At 47.8% G+C, this 22,093-nt stretch overlaps 1 protein-coding gene across 1 annotated transcript in view; it reads right to left on the bottom strand.

Moving 5' to 3' along the window:
- The window catches only part of LOC119389333 (pre-mRNA-processing-splicing factor 8), a 619,528-nt gene that overhangs the window by 93,654 nt on the left and 503,781 nt on the right, over nucleotides 1-22,093 (bottom strand). The window contains exons 26-27 of the mRNA XM_037656539.1: nucleotides 10,015-10,161; nucleotides 8,974-9,134 (exon numbers count right to left, since the gene is read on the bottom strand). Coding sequence (XP_037512467.1) covers nucleotides 8,974-9,134; nucleotides 10,015-10,161 — 308 coding nt within the window. The remainder of the gene's footprint in view (nucleotides 1-8,973; nucleotides 9,135-10,014; nucleotides 10,162-22,093) is intronic.

The following is a 22,093-nucleotide window of genomic DNA, read 5'->3' as shown; positions in this document are numbered from 1 at the left end:
TCTTCTCGATCGACGGGTAGATCCTCAACCCTCCCTCTCTGCAAGCTTTCTGCACTTCACCTGGTTTCGCGCTACCTCCATGATCGGCACACCGATCACGGAAGCAGCGTAAAGCGACGATGTCGTGTGACGACATCATCACGTGACATCACGATATATGAAGCCATGTTGACGTCACAAGTTTCGACCATCTATGGCGTGATGATGACATACACGATGATTATTTTGTGCATAAATCGAACGCCGCCGACGGTCAATTTTCGTGTTTGATAAAACATCTAAGGCTTTCGCATTAATATTGCGTATTGAACGTTAACAGCCTGGCCGTTAACAACCTGGCCTTACATACCAAACTGTCCTCCACCATGACACCTCTGTGCCGTGCGCGAAGCAGCTTCGCTTATCATCCACTTCACAGCTCCTCAATATTAAAGAAAAATTTTATTGAGATAGCAATTATATGGACACTCTCGGCGGATTTTTGCCGTCGCCGTTGCCGTAATTTTTCGTATGAAGTCCAAATTAATAACATCACCACGCGCATTCTAGCCGCGGGTAAAAGTTCGCGAGCGCTGGCGACGAACGCGGCTGAAGCGCAGATTAAGCTAGCCGGCCGTCTCTCTCCGTCGCACGGAGAGCGCATGAGATAACATCTTCCTGCGTGCGGGCCTGCTGTCGATTGCTCATCAAACAGAGAGGAAACGCCCCGCCAGTCTTTCGTAAGGAGCATGAAGGGACGCCAGGGGAGCCGAGGGGGGGGAACCGCATCGTTTGAAGGGCGCAGTCGCTTGTGCGCGCTCTATCTCGAGGCATCAGGAAACTGCTCGCAGACTTGCTGTGCTCTCAATGGTTACTTCGCGTTTAGAGAACTCAGAGCACGAAAACGCTTCGGTTCCTGGAGCGGCCATATTCCCTTAAACCAGCGTTTTGTTGAGTTACGCGAGATCGGATCCAAAAGAGTTAGCTGCTAGCCTTACTTCATTTAACAATACAATTTGTTGGTATCGCATTCATTGTTTCGCCCTTAAGCGAAACTGAGTTTTTTTAACCGTCTGCTATTGACCCTCGAAAGCGAGGGGCGGACGTGTAACATGGTGCAGCCACTTCACTGTGGGCCGTGAGCGACGGGCCCGCTACTGACAGCTGCGCATTTGCGGCTGCTCCGACCAGGAAATATGGTTTTATTAATGAGATGACATTTTTAAAAAAGCAAACAAAAATTCGAATTGGAACCCTAGCTCGTGAGCTCGAAATGGCAGGGCCTTTTAGGGAGTATTTACCGCAGAGTGATTACAAACTCGGATGCGCTGGTGGAAGGAATTACGGAAAAGCTCTTCTGGATGAAGATCCATGGATAAAGTATATCTGAGGAAAAGTGTCAACACGTTCCCACCGTTCGCGTGCTCTTCCATAAACGTGAAGCAAGGAAAATTCCATATTGTTCCATATCTACTGCTAGCGATCCCAGATTTCATTCTGCGATGTCCAGAAACAGAAGTGACAGACATTTTAGCAGCACGCATGTAGTTATTACTGAACACTGCTTTCCTTACGTGCCGTACAACGCTTGAAACGAGCTATCAGCAGCGTTTCTGGAACAGACGACGTCCGCCGATGAATCGCCGTTGCACTTTCTCACTACCGATAGGCTTAGACGTCACGAGCCTCTGCGGAGAGCGCGTTTTGCCGTCGAGCCGACTTGCAGAACAGAAGCTGCGTCGGCACCGTCCATGGCATCATGGCTTACTCGGGACGCACGCGTGAGCGCTATTTATTCAATGGAATAACTGTTGGTCCATGGTTGCGACTTTGGCAGCCCCAAGATCAAGCTGCACATGTTTGGATGCGCCGGCGGTGCGATTGCCAGTGATAGATGCCCCGAAATCCGAGACTTTGTTGCAGTTTGGCGCAGTTGGCGCAGGAGTGGAATCACTGAACGTTGTACTCGGAAAGTAGAAGCACCAGCTATGCACTGTTTTTTTTTTTTTTTACTATGCTTCTGCTACTAGCTAGCAAAGAATGAGGTAAAGATGGCAGACAGCACGCAGCGCTAAGGTAAGGACGGCAGACAGGACCCAATGCTACCTCGTCCTTTGTGTGTTTTTCGTGCTAGTAGATATGTCCGCAGTTAATACGCATAAACTAGCCCAACTCGCTTCTCTAATAATGCTTCTGCTTAGCTGTTCTGCGTGGTTGAAGGAGCTCCTTTTTAAGCTTTGATCAATGATAATGAATATTTTCGTGACAATCTCAAAGACTACAGTCAGTTTCCATGACCTGGCCAGATTTTTCAGAAATTCCCTGACTTTTCCAGATGTGTTCAAATTCCCTGACTTTTCCAGGTTTTCCAGGTCGGTAGAAACCCTGATAAACCACATGTAACCCCCTGAATACACCTTTCCAGGGAAAATCCGTACTGCCGCGAAGTCCCACTTCAAGGTTAAATGATCAAAGTACCCTCACATCGATTCATCTTCTTTAAGTTAAGAAGCCCGTTGTACCGGCTTATATGCTCTAAGTAAAGTAAATTTTAAAATGTAACATATTTTACAGGTTACCACTTGCCTTCTACCGAAAGTCAAATCCTGCTACTATTCAAAGTTGTTTCCACTTCCCTTTGAACCAAAAAGAATGACATTTGCACTTGCCTTGTTTCAATTTGAAAAATATATTGTGCAGGTTAGTTGGGCTATGACAAATACAGCCGACGTCCGATTTGCCGGACCCTCAAGGGACCGCGAAAACATCTGGAAAAACGAATGCACGTGAAAACACACCTTTTTGGTAGGTATTTTTCGCTGACGGAGAGGGTCACAGCCGGAACACAAGATTCCCATAGCAATTCAGCCAATGCATCGTTTAGGTGGCTCTGAAGAGAGCTGTTTATAAAAAAAAAAAATACGACGTGGCCTGCACTACCTCATAGGTCAGCACTTGGGCGCAAAGAAGTCGCTTATTTTCTTTTGCACGGTCCGCTTGCCCGCGATTATGTCTGCCTCAATTTCTGTCAACGTCATGTTGCCGCTGTACACCAATGACAGTGTCATCAGTGCTCGCGTCAACTCCGAGCTCGTTGGCTGTGTAGTAGCTAGCTCTTCGTTCTCGGTGTCGGAGTCATCGGAATCCTCGGTAACTTGATGAATGATTTCGTCATCGGTCAACTCCGCACATAGCTCGAGGTCTTTGTCAGCGTCGGCGAAGCCCTCAAGGGTTATCTCGGCTGGAATCAACATGCCGCCAGCGCGCAGATCGTCGAAGGCAACGTCCGCGGATGGCAGTTTGTCATCGTGAGCCTACGAGGTGGCTTTGTGCGCTTCGAAGGCGAAGGAGCAGTCGGTGCCATTGCTGTAAACGGCGAATCCGCTCGACGAAAAGCGCAGCACGAAACAGCTAGGAACTCGATGGATGCTGAAGGTCGGGAAACGTGATCACTGAAGGTAGCGCGCAGCAGCAAACGATCAACCGCAGACACGACCGCAGAGCTGGCACAGCTGACAAAACAACACGTGAACGAACACAGTGAGGTTTGGCTTGGCTAAGCTACGGCTGGCAACGGATTGACACGTGCGGTGTCGAGGTTACGGCAGCCGCGGCGCGGTGCGGCGGTGCTGCTGGCCACACCTGCTGCGATGCGAGTACGGTGGGTTCAAGGATATGAAAATGAAAACAACCAAAATGGCGGCGTCGGTGGTGAGTGGTGACTTTGGGTCGGCGGTTAACAGCAAAAAGTCCGGGAAATCGGATGGCGAAGGCTATAAACGTCCGGAATTTCGGACTTTTTAATACATTGACTCTACGGGGAACTTGACGGTGCCACAGATGAGTCCGGGAAATCAGGCATGTCCGGAATTTCGGGCGTCCGGGAAATCGGACGTCGACTGTATGCTCATTTTTTTTATAATATGTGAGATACAACCTTTGTCCATCAAGCTCTGAGACTGAGTCCGTAAAAATGCGTTTAACATTGAAATCATTTGTGCAGCACCCCTTCGAAATAGTCTCCCTTGTAGTCTATACACAGCTTCGAACGCTTCTTGAGGTCTTGGAAACAGGTGGAAAACGCTTCTTTTGGCAGCGCTGTCAGCTCCTTTGTCGTGGCGTCTTGAATGGCCTCCGTGCTCCTAGGTAATCCAGGGACCTATTAGGGCTCTCTTCACACGAGGAAACAGGAAAAAATTGCACGGAGAGATGTCAGGTGAGTATGATGGATGGAGAAGTACAGTAATGCTGTGCTTGGCGAGAAATTTTGTCACGATGAGAGCAGTGTGCGGCCTGGCGTTATCATGGAGAAGGCTCCATTGTCCAGATGCCCATAAGTCAGGGTGACGGTGTCGCAGAGCATCACGCATGTTTTGGAGCACGTGGATATAAAACTCCTGATTCACCATCTGCCCTTGTGGAACAAACTCGTGGTGTACAACACCTCTGGCATCGAAAAAAACTATCAGCATCGTCTTTGTCTTGGTCTTCTGTCGCCGCATCTTTCTTGACACCGGAGAGCTTGTGGACCACCATTCCGCACTCTGCCTCTTTGTTTGAGCATCGTATTGAAAACACCAGGCTTCGTCTTCAGCAATGACGCTGTCAACGAATGCAGCATCCTTCTCTGCCTCGGAGAGCAAATCAGCGCTCACTGATGCCCGCGTGTCCTTCTGGTCCTGTGTGAGGGAGTGTGGCGCAACTCTGGAATTCAGCTTTCGTTTCCCCAAGTTCTCATGCAAAATTTGGTGGCATGTTGTCTTGCTAATGTCGAGAGCATGCAATAGCATGCGGATTGTAATGGTGCGGCCTTGCTGTATGATCTCCCAGATCCGAGCCACATTGTTTTCATACCGAGAGGTTGCAGGGCCCCCCTGCCTTGTGCAGTCTTCCACCAACGTTCTCCACAAAAGGAACCTCTTATGCCACTGAAAACTTGCGCCCGCAATTATGTCTCGTTGCTGTAAGCATCATGAAGGAGCTCATATGTCTGTGTGGCTGTCTTGCCAAACTTCGCACAATTTAATGTTTACACGCTGTTCGAGGTGGACGTCCATCCCTCCACACTCACTCACAGTAGGATGGACAGACTAGTGACAACGTATTTTTCTACATGTAGTGCCATCTAGGAGCTGCCAGAGCAATCAACATAAATTGCTCAGGTTAGCCCGAAAAGATGGCGCTACACGTACACATCGAGATTTGTTTTGGGGAATCATTTCTAGAGAAGAAAATAAATCAGTCTCGAAACTTTACGGACAAAGGTGTACACTATTTGAATTCGATTCGAAGTTATTCGACCCAAATCACTATTCTCTTTGAACCTAAAATTTATTATTCGCACAAGCCTAGTGTTAGGGCAAGGCCAACTGTGTTTGTGTGTTTGAAGTTTTGGCTTTCCGCAAGGTATCAACTGTGCCATAAATCACAATTTTTGTGATGCAGGACAGTACCCACTACGCCATTATTCATCTTTTTGCGGATAAGCGAGGTACCCGCTACACATCTGTAAGGTATTATGTGCACTTTGTTGATGCTGCATGTGGCTGATGACGATGAAGAATTATGGCCGAGCACTTTGCAGTAGGTGGGAAGCATTAAACCACACTCGTTGTGCAATTAGCATTGTGTGATGACTGGCTGTTATTTTACTCTTCTGCCAAGCTATTAATTTTTTACGTAGGTTAACGCAATTCCTTGCCCGACATGATGCATGTGTAGGGTCTTTTTGCAAATGAGTTTCAAGCACCAGCAGGACTGTGTGGTAGAATACTTGACTGCCACGCAGAGGGCTCGGGTTCAAATTCCATTTGATCCGCAGTGTTCCAAAAGGACTTGCTTCTGGGCTAGTTGGTGCGTATATTGCTTAGGTACAGAAGACTGAGGCACGAAATACATTTCTTGAAAAAGGGAGAAGCAGAAGAGAAGACAGAGAAGCGCCAACTACCAACTGTTTAATGACAGACTACGAATGGTACAGTAAAAAGGAAACGTTTCCGCGCATGCGTGAACAGTGAACATCAGACGTGCAGCGACATGGTCAAGCCAACATAGTATCTAGGAAGCGCATTTCTGTCGAATACAAAGATATCGAAGTGTCACTGACACAATCAGAACCTTTCTTTTTGATATAGAAAGCTTCCAGCAGCTCTCTAGCCGTTTGTTGTCAGCTTCTGCCAAGAATCAGTACTTGCGCAAAGCATGGTTCACATCCGCAGGAGTTGCAATGCACAGGAAGGTGCGCCTGATCTCTCTTACTTAAGCTGTTGGCATGCTCCCTCAATCTGTCATTAATGCAACGTCCCGTTTGTCCGACGTAGGACTTGCCGCAGCTTAGGGGTATTTCATATACCACCTCTTGTGTGCTTCTCTGTCTTCTCTTCTGCTTCTCCCTTTTTCAAGAAATGTATTTCGCGCCTCAGTCTTCTGTACCTAAGCAAGATCCTCAGTCTTATTCTCATTTTATTTTTTTCATGTCTTTCGGTTACTGCTTCATGTCTACGTATCGGTTATGCCACCGACAGCGACTGCAACGGTGACACCGCTCAACGCAGAACGGGCGCCTCAAAGCTGTGCTCTAAAACATTCTCGTGGTCGGCTGAAACGTGTGCCCGCGGAAAAGAAGACATGCTTCATTGCAGCACAGTGGTGATACGCGGGCAGCTTGTCATCTGCTCCTCGAAGCGTCAGCGCGTCATGATGCGACGATTCGCCCACTGTTTGTGGTAGAATAAAGAATTTAACGATGGCCAGTGTGACGGAATTCACGATGTGTTTTGGTTGGAAAGCATGATCACTGAAGTTTTCGAACAGAGTTTTCGAAGCAGGCGTTGCAGGCAAGAACTCCGCCAGCAGTGCAAGTGCGCAAATTGCTGGAAAAGCCGCCAATCGGAGGTTTGCATACATCACAAAATCCGTCAGATGATCCTTTATTATTTTTTCTTTTCCCAGAAAAAAATGGGTAAATCATGACGCACTGACGTCGCGAGAAGCATGCAACATGTTGCCCGTGTGTCACCGCTGTGTTGCAGTGAAGGACGTCTTTTCCGCAGGCGCATATTTCAGGTGACCACGAGACCGCTTTTTCTTTTCTTGTTTTTTTTTTTATTCTGCGCTGGCAGCAGCGAGGCTGGGGTGCTTAGCCTGTCCCTCATTAGTATCGCTACATTGCATTGCTTTGTGGCTCCTGAAGACATCGGGAATTGGCACATGGCACCCAAAGTTTTCAAATGAACCGGGCTGGTGCTGACCGCCGCTTCAAATTATCCACTCAAATTTACATTGCAAAATACGGGACCACAGAAATCCTTCGAATTAAGCGTGATTTCAAAATAACCAAGATCGAATTAAGTTTTACTGTAGAAAAGAAAAGGGCAGGGCATTAGGTCGGAATAATATACATTAAACTTTCTTTAAACAGCTTACTTTAAAGGACCCCTGACACCAAAATTGAAACCTCGAGATCTTTGTGTTATTTGACTTTCCTGTATACGGGGGCACATCTGACCGATTATTAGTGACGAACGTTGCCTTTAAGATATCTTAATTTGGTTTTAAAATAAGCGTGAGTGCTCACTTGAGTTGGCTGCACCTTGCGACATCCTGGTATGACATAGATAGAGGCCCGGTGTGACGTTCCATGAGTAAAGCAAGTATTGTGGACGTCACAGAAGGTTTGCGGGGCGCACGTGCACAATACGACGACTGGCACCCGGCGAGGCCTATTGTTCCTCACCCCTCTGGCTCTGCTGTCGGGCTGCTCTCGAGGTAGTTTTCGTGAGGGTAGACGCGCTTAACAGGTTTAACCCATACCGAGGCACCCACATACTTTCAAACGCTAGAATTAGTTGTACGATACGCTAGAGCATTTACGATTTAATTTAGAGATTACCAGACACAAAGCTACAAATTACAGCAAAAAAGTCACCAACAAAAATTTCGCTGTCAGGGGTCCTTTAACAGAGCTGTACGTTGATATAAAATGTAAGTTGTCTCATGTAGAGACGTGCAGTATTGATTGTAGTTCAGTGACGGCCATAGGTCGGCAAAAAATGTGGAGCTCACTCAGACTCACTCACGAAACATATCTTACCCTTAGGGCTCACTCGGACTCAAACTCACCAAACTCTTCCTCATCCGGACTCACTCGGACTCAGACTCACCACTACTTTTCTCACCCGGACTCACTTGGACTCAGACTCACCAAAATATATTTCACCGGACTCACTCAGACTCAAATTCATGGCTCGACCTGAGTCTGAGTGAGTCGACTCATGAGTCCACTAGCCTATAATTAGCCTTTTTCGACCATAATGTCAATGCTCTTTAACGCCAATATCTCGCATAATCGGTGCGCTACTTAGCGCATTTTGATCTCGTACCTTCAAAGACGAGTTATCTGAGCTTGCAGTTCAATAAGGATCTTTTTGTTGAAAGAGATGACTCACACGTGATATTTTGATCAGTAACTTGCCGTGAAGAAGTTTGCGGGGGTAGGTCAAGGCACTTCCTCCCCTTCTCCCTCCTCAACTCATGCGTCTGATCAATAAATATTGAGCTGACATATGAACGGTAGCGCGTTGAATTATGTGGGAGTATACGTGAGTATAAACGTGAGCCGACATAAGGCTGATAGTGATGCTGAACTTCAGTAGATAAGACCATAGGCCGGCAAAAAATGTGGAGCTCACTCAGACTCACTCATGCAATATATTTTGCCCTTAGGGCTCACTCGGACTCACACTCACCAAACTTTTCCTCAACCGGTCTCACCCGGACTCAGACTCACCAAAATGTTTCCCAACCGAACTCACTCGGACTCAGACTCACAAAAACTTTACTCACCCGGACTCACTCAGACTCAGACTCACGTCTCGATAGGATTCTGAGTGAGTCTGAGTGAGTCGACTCACGAGTGAGTTCGCCGACCCATGGTGACGGCCATGGCTGCAGGGACAGGGCAATAATGGTGACTTCAATCCGTGGCCCACTTACTTTGAGTCGGCCAGAAGGGAAGGCCGCGAGACATTCCACTTGTAAGTGGCAAAAAGCAGCACGTCCGCACAAGAGCTGTTCATCTTGTAAGATTTCCGTGGGTGGATTGTTTCCTTCTGTACGGTCTCAATTTCCAAGGCATCCAGCTCTTGGTCGAAGACCTGCAAGGAACATTAGGAACATCCTAAGAGTTGGCTAATGCCACACATACAATTAAACCTCAATGTAACAAACCTTAACAAAGTGAGGTACAGCTGGATGTAACAAAACTGAAAAAAATCTGCAATGTTTTGTTATACGCACGATTCTGTTCCATGCAGTTTTTGAATAAAAACTTCCCAAGAGGCTGTTACGAGTTCATTTCGAGTGCGGCTGTTTTCATAATGAACAGGTACGACAAAGGAAAGTTATTTTGCACGGTGAAGACAGCTCCATTGAGTCCTTTATATGCATCTCCAAGACAGGTGGCCATTACTGGCATAAGGAAGGGTCTACCAGGCAAGGTTTCCATGGACCAAATACGGGAAAATATCGGGACCATGAAGACAAGCTTATAAACCTTTCTCAAAGAACTCTGTGAATGCCACCACTTGAAAACAAAGTTCTGTGCATTGCAGTCAAACCCCGCTGTAACGAACATTCTTACAATGAAATTTCCGTCACAACGAAAAACTATCTATTGCCTGTCAGCTGCCCACAGAAAACAATGCCAAAAATGTGTTATCACAATGAATAATTTCCCTAGGTACTCCCACTTCAATGAAGTTTTCACAAGCGCTACCATACTGTCACGGGGTCGTGACGTCGACGAAGACAGCAGTCGGCGTGTTCAAGATGAAACTCTTTATTTGGCCGAACATGTGGCCTGAGCCAAACAAATGCTTCTTTTTTTTTGGTCATGCTTCCCCCTTCATAAGTGTATTTCATGCAGTGCCACTAGTGGTGTGCTAATAGACAAAGCCCATCTCGAATCGAATGCAGAGCGCCCATGTGGCCGGCCCCTCATCTGAGCAACTGGCTGTTGCAAAAGAATACACCGACCTGGCATAAGTCCATGACAATGCTCTCATGGATTTTCTGCCACAGGTGAGCTCGGAATATCTGGATGAGCGAGATCTTGAGCGTGGGGATCTTGCCATGCATGAAGATGCCAGTCAGGTCCAACTGCACCTGGAAGCCCACGTACACCTGCATAGCGTCGCAAGAAAAAAACAAAAAAAACAATAATTACGCAACAGAAAGTACTTCCTCTCCGAAATTGACTAAAAAAAAATGGGGTGGTGTGGGGCAACTCACTATAATATACATGTAACGTGCACATGATACATTTTGATGCAAAGCATCGAAATATAAAAAAGGTATAAAATAGTTGCGATCAACATATCGACAGCATAGTAGTATCAAAACCAGGCTCACTCTGCATAACCTCGGTGTTCACACTCATTCCCACAAGTTACAAGTGTAAATATTTTTGATGAAAAATAATCCACTAAATACACAATTTTAAAGCCCAACTTTTCACTAGATGCGCATCACCCTGATTATTGCCAACTACCGTTAAACCTCGACATGAAGTGAAACCTAGTCAATATGCACCTGCTCACAATGCCACAGGACCACGCACCGAGCAATAGTGTGCAGTAACCATCAAGTACAAATATGCATTTCCTGACACGCGCCGACGCTACCATAAATGAAATAAATGCGATGCCAAAGTAAATGTTGTCGAGTACCCCTGTCACACGGCCACCACCGAACTCCGTTTATCTCCATTCCGCATTGAACTCCTTAATGGAGCTTAACCAGAATGGAGTTGTGGCCGTGCTACACGGCTCGGTGCAAGCTTTTGGCGGTTGCTGCATGGGGCAGAAACAGCGCTGCTGCGCTCGTCGAAACATCCAATTTTTTGCACGTGTAGTCGCCTTTAAAGCAACAAGAACGTGTTTTTGTGTGTGGCATGTAAATAAAATTAAATCGAAAAAATATGCGATGTTACAGCAAATAATCTGTTTCGCAAGCATGGCGAAGTTGAAAGTGATGCTGGCCACACTGCGCTGTTGTTTTGGGTGAGCGGACGGGAGGCCAGCACGGTATGCATCGTTCAGCCCGTCTTCGTTGCGCTATTGGCGGCGAGGAGTTACGGAGTCGCCCTCTATCGGACGCGCCTCGATTACGTGCTAGGCAGGATGCCGCCGGCGCGCGCCCCATAGGTTTTGCTGTCGGCGCTCTACAAAACCACCTCGCGGAAGCCCTCCGGAACATTTCTGCAGGTACTTTCGAAAAGAAATACATTCTTTCCTGTCAAAAAAATAATTTTCGACGAACAGAAAGCACAAGACAGTCTACAGTCGCTGTCTCTCTGCAGAAAACCGAGCACCCACTTCACGCGGTCAATTGGAGACCCCTGAACCGGCTTCTTGCGTGAAAGGTAGTCAGTCGCTGAGTGCAAAATATGTGAAATATCTCGTTAGAGTAGACTGCCTGTATAACCAAATGGAGCATAACAGAAAGAAGCCTCAAGCCAGCGATCGCACGGGTTCGCGACGACTGACGGTGCCTCTGCATGTATGAGGGTCTGCATGTATGCTCGTATGATTTCGCTTTTGCTACAAGCGCATTTTGGCACTGTGCTGTGAACTTTACGCCGCAAAATTTGAGAATTTGTGAGTACACAAACTATTGTTGCGCGGACGCTATAGGAGCAGTTCAAAAACAATTTCGTTACAACTACGGCTTCGGTGCGCATGGCAACTTTGTGATGTGCCGTCCCGACGATTCAGTTTTTTTTTCGGTCTAAATTCGTGTACGTTTCAATGTCATTTGATAAGTTGTCTCGCAATGCGTATTGATTAGCCTTCTCAGCGGGCAAATGCCGCTGCTTCTGTTTCTTTATTCAGTGCATTCGTTTCGTTTGGTGCTCACACAAAACGCGAGCAAATGCGATGCCTTTTTTTAATGCTCCTTAATTATAGTTCCATTTGCAATCCAGTGAACTTGCCGCTCTCTGTCATCAACAAATTCATAGAGCAAAGCTTCCCCACTTCGAGATTGCTGGTGGAAGGAGAAGTAGTCTACGAGACCGAGCATGGTAGTAGCATGCAACGTCAAGGAAAAGAAAGAAAATACAGTAACGCTCGTCAGACTTGTTCTGCAAGCGTCGGCTGTGAACTAGGACCCACTGAACTTGAAATAGCGGTGAATAAAATAGAAGTTATTGCAGCATCCAGCAGCAGCAAAACAAGATAGTAAATATTTGATGAGTACCCCAGCAATTTTGGCAGCAGTGTCGTGTTTAACGCCAACAGGGTGGCATCTTTCCCACGTAAATAAATGAGGCTCCAAGAAAATACATAGGGTTGGAGAGGCCCAACGTCAGTTTGAGAGTGAATAAATTTGGGACATAGTGTTTGCGTCAGGGGAATGCAAGCTTGAGTGAAGAAATCTTATTGCCAACATAAATGCAGCACACAGCCGCAGCATTTCACTCTCTCACTATGTACGACCACCAGCAAACGTCGCGTAGCTTATGAAGGCGAAAGCCAGATGCCTCTTCAAACGGGAAGATTGACCGTCGCGGCGTCAAGACGAGTGAAGCAAAAAATAATCGTCACGTGATGAGGTCAACATATGACGTAATCATCACGTCACAGACCTCCTAAATTTGTAACTTCATTATGACATCCCCATGACGTGACATAACGTGATGTCACATGATGACATATTCACACAACATGGTCCCTTTGTATTGCCTCCGTGATCGGTGATGGCGTTATCATATGACGTCATCATGACGTCACAGATCGCCAAAATATGTAGCGTCATTATGACGTCACACAACGCGACGTCACGTGATGACGTATTCAACGTCATAGTCGCTTTGCATTGCCTCCGTGATCGGTCACGGAGGCCGTGCAAAACCGCGTTAGGTGCAGAACGCTTTAGGAGGGGCGCGCGGGAGAATCAATACATCGACTGACAAGAAGAAGAAGATGGCTTTCACCTTCTTGTCATCTTTGGCGAATGCAAAAGGGACCCTGTGAGTTTTTCAATTCAACGTATCTAAACAATGACATGCGCATCTGCAGCCGATTTTGTGGATGCTGAGCACGGGGCCGACGATCAGGAGGTCGCACGGGAGGGTTCTGAGATGGTATCGCACGTGGTAAAGGGTAGCGCCTTTTCCATGCTGTAGCAGATAAGCGTCATTTGCCGGCGGGAAGCGCGCGTGTGTCATCGTCTCAGTGCGCGCTGTCTGCTACTCACCGAACATCGCAGGCCCGATGCAGTAACGAAAGTCTTCGTCGCGGAAGCGCTTGTTGCACACAAGACTCGTAGCCGATGGCTACTTGCCGATTCTTAGCTTTACAACCCATGCTTCACGCAGTTTCTTGTCCCGCGGTTACCGGTGCAGGCTAACAATGGGCTCCGTTGCCTAAGCCCGGCACTGCGGCACCGAGCCGTAGAGCCCCATGTTTGTCGCCTTCGGAGGCAGCCACTCTTTACAATGATTTCAATTGAGCAGAAAATGCGAGAAAACATCCATATTTGAACAGACCGCAGCGCATGTGGTACTTGAAACTCGTTTTCAAAGCACGCAGCAGCACTCCACAAGCAGCCGACGCGGCCTCTGAGACCACGTGATCCTGCCAAGCACGTCACGCCAACGGTGGCGCCGGCGTTTCCAGTGGTGGGCCTCGAGGCCAATAGTGCCTAGAATATAGTTGTGAGCTGTGAAATTCTGTGTGTTCGCGGCTCTAGGCTGCTGTCAAAACGCAGAATGAGTGACGAAGCTGAGGACGTGAAAAGGGAGGTCGCGCTCACCATGGCCGCAGTGAATGATGCGGACACTGAGAACAAATATGGCACGACGCTTCACAGCGGCGGCATAGTGAGGCATTGGTGTGGAGAGTACAAGCGCTGATGTCCGAAAAAATACAACTAAAACTTATACTACAGGGCGTGAAATGCTACACAATAAAAATAGCATAGTTTTTTAAATTATAATTCAGCTCATTAGGACAATTTTGCTAGTGCGGTTTTCAGCGTAGTAGTAGCTGGCTGGGAACGAGAGTACTCAATCGAGCCGAAATGGTCATTACCGAACTCCCTCCACCAAAAGCTCCATTTAGCTTCCTCAGCGAAATGGTGACCGTGTGACATGAACCCCATCTCCCTCGAGGAAAAGACGAGGGAGTTAAACGGAGTTCACGGGTGCCCGTGTGACAGGGGTATAAGTACCCATTACAAATACGAGGCCTTTTCCTTCATACCCAAAAAGCAGAAAAATCCAGACTCTCTCGCACAACTGTGAAAGCTTGTGCTTGCAATGGCAAGGAGCACTGCAAAAGCATAGCAGGGTCCCAAACACACAGCGGCTGACAAAGCAAGCTTACACAGGGGTCTGCTTTCCCCAACACGTGCATGCACATTTGTACCCACAATTGGATTCTCAGCAAAAACCACACAGTTTCATTAAACTGTGGTGCTGCTGCCAGCTGCAGCATGGCACTGATCTTCCCTGGCTAGTTACATGCAGTGCATTGCCTATTTGCTCAAGCCGTCCCTACTGGGCCACTCACTGTACTGTACACACAAGTGTTCTGTGCGCGAGAGCGTTCCCTGTAACCGCTATGTTCCTGACCGTACATTGGAGTGGCGAGTATTTAACGTGGCATATGCAAGCCTCCTGCAAGTGAAACCCACTCGGCATCTCTGCGATGCACTAGCAGCCCTGCACAGGGCAACAAACGGTGGTGCAAAGTGTTTAGGCTGTTGCCTATTAAAGGCTTTCAATGCATGTATGGGATAGCGCTGCACTTCCTGTACCGTAGAGGCACATTTGCCATGGTGCTGTCATATCAGTGAGTTTCTAGTCACCTGTTCCTGATCATGCACAAATGCGGCATGTACCTCTAAGTCAACTCTGCAACAGTGAGCTGCTTTTATTTCCACAGAGTGATGCACACCTGAAAGTGGCCCCCGTTTAAGGAGTTGGCTGCAAACAGTGCAGAACAATTAGGTTGTTGCTTATTAAAAGTGTGCAACAGCCCTATACCACACGCGCTGCTCACCAGATAGTCAAGATGCTTATCAAAATAGGGTTGTTGGCGATGTCATACTACAGTCGAACCCACCTATGACGATCCCAGATATAACGATCTGTCGGTTACAACGACCATACTTCAGTGTACTTACGATTTTCCTTTGCTACCAATTGAAACTGTGTCCACGTATAGGGAACATTTGAACAACGAAGATGTTAAGCAAATGGTTCCTTGTCCGGCGAACCAAAAAACTATCATCATCATAAACGGGTATGTGCCACTAAAATTGGCTAAGTCCAACTCCTCACCACTGGTCCACTAAAAATGAAGAATGCAACAGTTAGCCCAACAAATGGCTGCGAAGCGACGGCGGCGAGCCAAAGACCCCGAGTACATACGACAAGAGAATACTAGGGAACGAGAAAGGCAACAGCGGCTGCCAGAATACCCTTAAGTGATGGAAGGCCTACGCCAACGATGACGTGCGTGATCTATGAGAGATGCAAACGCTTGGTTTCAGCGCAAGCTCCTGTCTTTGCAGTTTGGACATCTGTGTCATGTCTGTGGCTGTCAGTGGTTTAACTTGAAGCTCTCTGCGCTCAGAATCAACGTAGAAACAACCTAGCATCACCTAGCTAAACCATAGCAACGACTTAGAAGCAAACTAGAAGCTACCTAGAAGCAACCTGCATTATCTAGCTAAGGCCTAGAAACAACCTAGAAACAACCAGATTAGTCTACACAATCGTCCCATTTTGCTGTTTCAAGCCTTGCGCGGCTTAGTGCAAGCTTCGCCATTTTTTTCAAAGCCTCCTACTTTTAAAACAAACATTTCAGACACGGTCACGGTAAAAATGAGGCACTTACGAAGTGGAAAAAAAGTTAGAACAGGCCTTCTAAAGCATGAGAGGGGTGCGCGCTCGCGCATGCCCCGCTCCAGTTTACTCGCGACTAATTGCTATCCTAGATCGGCGAGCACCGCATGCAGATTTCGGACGCTGCAAGCAAGGTTGCTCACGTTTCAGAAGTTTTTTTCAGTGGCAGAATGGCAGCGAGGAAAAAAAGCAATAGCAGGCAGCATCAAGCTTTGCGCAGGGGTGAGACAGCTGAAACTGAATTGGGAGCAGTTTTTGGAGCAACAAAATTTCGATTCTGGAACAGAAGAACCTTGATTTGGAGTAGCTGGCGGCATTTAAATTTGTTGTCCTAGGAGCTTGAAAACACAAATTGGGAGAAACTTGGGGAATCAAGTACATATTTTAATTGCCTTAGAATACACACAACACTGCAACAGCCTTTGGAGAAAGCTTTTTTAAACACATTATCACCTAGTATCAATTACACTACCTTTTTACATACCATGTGAGCTACCTAGCTCGTGTAACAAACAAATGAAATAATTGAAAAAAGGTTTTGGAAACTAGGTTCACCTCAAACATTTGGAAAAAAATAACAAAAAAGCATCACACTTAAAAAAATTTTTAAAATTGTGATTGCAAAAGAACTTTAGTTACATAGCAGCAGGCCTTTGCTTAAAGGGACACTAAAGAGAACCAACGAATTGGTTTAGATCGATAAATTGGGCTCTAAGAACTCTAATGTCGTTAATTCCGCCATCATAGGTTTATTAATAGAGGAGAAAATCAAGTTCAAAGTTTCATTTTTTTAATTTTCCGCCGAAATCTCCTTGCGTGACGTCGCGGATTTCGAAGTGTATTTATCGTATTTTGGCACCACTGGCTCAACAAAATTACCCCAAACTTGGTATGTTAAGTCTATGGCCCCCTTAGAGGACAATGCACTTAATTTTACCGATTAGGAACTACGCAGTGCCTAGTAGGCGCTGTCAAAACATGCGACGTCACGGCGAACACCAAAAGGAAACTTGAAGAAGCCGTCGCGGCAACATGTGCTCGATTTTGTTGCCGAGGCGTGGGCCGCTGTACCTGAGGAGACAGGGGCACGGACCTTCAAGGGATGTGGCATTAGTAACGCGCTCGATGGCTCGGAGGACGGGGACCTGCACAGCGGACTGGCTGATGTTGTAGCTGTGGTGCCAGAAGACCGCGGCGGACTTCAAACGGAATGCTGCGACCTGTTTTTTGCAACCGACTCGGAGGAGTCTTTCGATGATTTTTAAAGCGATGAAAAGCTACAAATCCTACAAAATTTTGCCGCCATATTGAATTATAGCGCACCCCCCCCCCCTTTGCCGGCAATTTCGACTTAGCTGGGGGGGGGGGGGGTGCTAGGAATTTTACGGTACAATAAATTCTTAAAGTCAGCTAAAAAGGGGTGCCTCTTCTCTCGACAAAAATTATACTTACGGCGTCACTGACACAAGTTCCACACAAGTGGCTGATTTGAACATGGCGTGCTCTAGTTACTGCGGCCACCGTGAAAGGCCACCATTTGCCTGCATGCGCATAATTGGACTGAAAGTATGCCGTGCATTCAGAGAAAAGCAAAAAAAGAAAGAAAGAAGAAGAAAAAAGTGCTAGAAGCGCATACCATCTCCCCCCGTGGCACCCCTCCCTGCTAAGCTTCCAGTGCTTTCAGCACTGGAAGCTTAGCAGAGAGAAAGCAGTTACAGCAGGCAACAAATCTCTGTAACTCCGCTCGTACCGGACGGATTCTAAGAATTTTTGCGGTGGTGGATTCATAAGAAATAAGCTCCTTTAATGAAGCCATTCCATGGCTACTTGGAAAATTGTTGCAGGGCCCCTTTAACAGACGACAACAAAAGCGCGCTGCACTGCCGTTCGCTACCACCTCGTGCGGGACCACCATCATTGTGGCATGGGTGCCAAGAAACCTCGCCGCAGTGGCCATCTCGTGAAACGCGTGCATATGCTACTGCAAGAGTGCCGCCATTGTAAGTGCATTGTACGGTTTAATTGGAGGACGACACAAACGCGCTTCGCATCAGTCCGCTGCCGCCTTCTTGTGCAAAACTGCCAGAGCAGGTGTTCTCAAGCTTTCTGGCGTTGGGGAACACCAACGGTTTTTCCAGAGTGCCACAGAACCCCTTTTTCTTAAAGGAGCACTGACATCAAATTTTAAAGTCGAGATGTGCCATTCATTCGATTGCTCGGTATGCATAGGTCTTCTTGGCCAAATTTGAATGGCGTCCGTCACGTGGAAGTACAGTAGAATCTCGATGATACGAATTCGTCGGGAGCACGCGAAATATTCGTATCATCCCGAATTCGTATAAGCCATAACAAGCTAAGCAGAACAAGAAAATGAACACATACTTTATTGGGCACAACTACTTGCGGCCGAAAAAGTCTGTAATGTTCGTTTGCACTTTCCTGCCCTCGATGTCGCCGAGAAGACCTGCTTGAAAGGAATAAAACCGTGTAGCGGTTTCGTCGCTCACGCTGCCGGCACTTACGGTGCGGCGTAGAATGTCGAGGGCATGAAGATTTTCCGCCGTCGTCGGTAGTTGGTCACACACGTCGACGTCTTCACCATCACTGTCAGACTCTACTTCATTCACTTCGTCGACCAGGTCTTCAATAGACCTTAACCCGCAGGTCGCAACGTTGTCGTCCGCGGTGACGAAGTCTTGAGCAGAAGCTTCAGTTTTCAGACTCTCCCAGCCTTCAATCACCAAGTCCTCATCGGGCTCTTGATTAACTCCCGTAGGAACCACGTCCGGTCCCGTGCTAAATCCACATTTGCGAAAACAGTTCGCGATTGTGTCTGAGGTCACATTGTCCCAAGACATGGCCAAGAAATGCAAGGCATCGAGCAGACTGATCCGCAAATTGTCATCCTTGCGATCAATTTTTGCGAGGAGACGCCTCACTAACAGTCCTTTGAAATGGTGTTTCACATTCCGAATTATTCCCGCGTCCAGTGGCTGGAGATGGCTCATAGTGTTCGCAGGAAGGAATCTTACGGTGACGTTGTTAAAGGCCGTCTCTTTTGGATGGGCCGAAGACTGCTCTACGAAAAGCAAAATCTTTTGGTTTTTTGCTGCCATTTTCTTATCCAGGTACGTGAGGAACTCGCGGAAAAAATCCGCGGTCATCCATGCTTTTTTGTTCCCTTTGTACAAACAAGGTAAACATCCCGCCGATCGAAAGCACCGCGGCTGTTTCGACTTGCCTATAACGGTCAGCTGCATTTTCTCCGAGCCGCCGGCATTCACACAAAAAAAGCACGGTGACTCTTTCCTTACTTTTTTGGCCGCCCTGGCAAGCCTGGCCCTTCACGCACAAGCTCCTCTCCGGTTGCAAATTAAAAAAGAGGCCTGCCTCGTCAGCATTAAATATGTCGCACGGTGCGTAGTCAGAAATCAGTGCCGGCAGCGTGTTCAGCCAGTCGCTGACGGCTGATTGATCCACTTTTTTTGCTTCACCAAAAACAACTTTGTAGACAAGTCCGTGTCTTTCTTTGAAACGATGGAGCCATCCCCCAGAAGCTTGGAAATTTTCAATCCCAAGGGAAAGCGGTGCTGTCGGCCTTTTCGCATAGCACCTTGCCATCCACGTTGATGCCAGCGGCTGTCACTTCGCGAAACCATGTTAGGAGGACCTCTTCCAGCTTCACGTGTGTAGCCGTCTTCGCCTATTTGACGTTTCCCCCGAAGTGCTGGGCATTCTTCAACACAGCGTCTCGCTGCCCAACAATGGTGCAGAGCGTCGACGGTGCTATGCCTAACTCCTTTGCTAGGTCAACATGTTTCTTCTTCGGGTTTTCATCCAGCTTCTTCAGGATATCAATTTTCTCCTTAAACGAAAGGGCCTTCCGTTTCCGCGACATGTCGAACAGGGAACGCTTCGGTCTTCCTGTGCGCACTCAACTTGCGTCCGTCACGTTTATATGCAGCGGCCTCGTAGACGTAACGCACAGGGCAGCGGCAGCAGCGAACAGACCTGAGACAACCACAACTGCTGCGCATCAGCTTGTGATGGCGACGGTGATTCGGCTTGCAGATGGGGTCGCCCTGCGCGAAAGCACGGCGTAGCAATGAAAAAAAAAAAAAAAATGGCTGACGTGACCTTGTCAGGCATGTGACTTCCCTTGGCTTGCCTGGCAGGTTTCGGGAGGCGGGTGTGAAGAGGAGGGCCAGTGGCTGCTGCTGCTCGGCCGGCAGAGGCTGGAGGTGAAGGGAAGTGGGTATGAAAAGGGACAGCGGCCGCGCGTTAGCCACGGTGGCTTATCTTCTCCTCCGAGACCAACTGCGTCACCTCGCTCGCGTGCGCCCGTCAGTCGCGCGTTCGTATCATCCGCGACGGCTTAAGAAAATGTTCGTGTAATCCCGAATCATAACGTATTCTATATAACATAGTCCGTCCAAAACATTCTTGAAATTCGTATCATCACGAAATTCGGATCAACCGTAATCGTATCATCGAGATTCTACTGTAATTTTATTTCGAGGGCAAACAGTGTACAAAAGCTCAAAGGGAGATTGATCACGCTGCGACATCGACACTAGTGCTACGTGTAAGGTGTGATACATTCCGCCAAAAGCATCCTGAGTGACGATAGGCTAGTAACAGTGACGTCGCTGATCTGAGTGTATTTATTGTGGCGCCAACGCCAGGCGACGCTCTCACTCCCAGCCAGTGGCTCTCCTTGCTGTCCCGGTCTGTGCTTGCGACTCATCAAGTCGCATCGACTAATTTGTCGTGTGCTCCACAGCACGAGTGCAATCGATCGGAGCGACTACGTGCCAGCATGTCGGGGAACCGCTGCGTAGTGCGGACCTGCTCGTCGAGGCGCGGAAAAAGTGGAAATTGCGTGGCGTTTCATTACACGTACGGTACACGCCAACACGACCACAAGCTACCAAAGTGGAGTAGCCTATAGATAAATAACATCGCTAACAAGTAACACGCATGTAGCGTTAATAGTGAACGTTAGTTCGTCCGTGGACTTTCTTGCGCTAGCGTAATACCGGGTTACTGCAGCCGTAACCGTGAGAGGCCGGATAGGTGGAGCCATCTGGCGGCGCAAAGAAGAACCTGGCCAGCACAGAATTGTTATTGCAGAAACCTATCGTATTCTATTTCTCCGCTGGTGTGCATTCGCTATGCCGATATTCCATAGACCCCTTTGCGTATACCGGAATGCCGCGCACGCTAAAATTCTCTGATATAGCTAACTGAGACACACCATCGAGTATGGCCCAAGTGTGCGTCCCCGGGCACCTCCTGCTTGGAACGGCGTCCATTTCTGAATCACTGTTTTGCAAAGGGTCGAAGCAAAAATGATTCGCGACGTCGCGTATCGCGGTGATTCTAAGTTCCAGAATGTCATCTTCAACACAAGTCTTTACTTTTGACGGCGACGACGGCGACGCTGGTGACAAGGCATGACTGAACGTGCACGCCTAGCAGACGAAATGTTAGCTGAGCAGCTGATCCTCACGTCACTCCTTTCTGTGGACAAGTGGTAAACTGGGGCGCGGTCTGAAGTTGACTGCGAGGGAGCGGCTAAAAAATGGCGGGCTTGCAGGCCGTTTCGAATCGTGCTAGATACCGGTAATATAAATCAATAATACAGATAGCTATTCGTCCCTCAGTTGCATTTTCGGTCGCGAATCGCTACTAGGGAGTAGATAACTACTCATGGATGCAAAAACCTTGACGTGCGTAAATTTGATGTCAGTGCTGCTTTAAAGCGCGCTCTTCGCGCCATCTCGTTAGTGATAACAAGAACACGCTGAAGCCACCGAGCTCTGAGTACCGCCAACGATAAATGGTATATATAAATAGCTCCCCGTTGGTAAGCTGAAGAACACACTCTGTGGCCGAGTTTTTTCAAGCCGCGCGCTGCGGAGAGAGGGGTCGTAGGTTCGACTCCTGGCACTTTTTTCTCGTACTTCTTTCTTTGTCATCTGTTAGTGTCTATTTTACAACGTCATATCTGTGACGGAAGTACGTCGGTGGGCCCGTGGTGGAACACGGCATAAAACACTTTCGTGGTAAAAGTAGCCTAGAAAGCGCGATATGTGTTTTTAAGCCACAAAGCGAACACTCTACGGCCGACAGTCGCCACAGCATGGGCAGGTGCACCCTTGCGCCGTGCGCTTTGGAGTAAAATTGCGCGAGTTTTTG

Source organism: Rhipicephalus sanguineus, chromosome 4 (genome assembly GCF_013339695.2).
Source record: "Rhipicephalus sanguineus isolate Rsan-2018 chromosome 4, BIME_Rsan_1.4, whole genome shotgun sequence".
Classification (NCBI taxonomy): Eukaryota; Metazoa; Arthropoda; class Arachnida; order Ixodida; family Ixodidae; genus Rhipicephalus; species Rhipicephalus sanguineus.
This window is presented reverse-complemented; position numbering and strand designations above follow the sequence as displayed.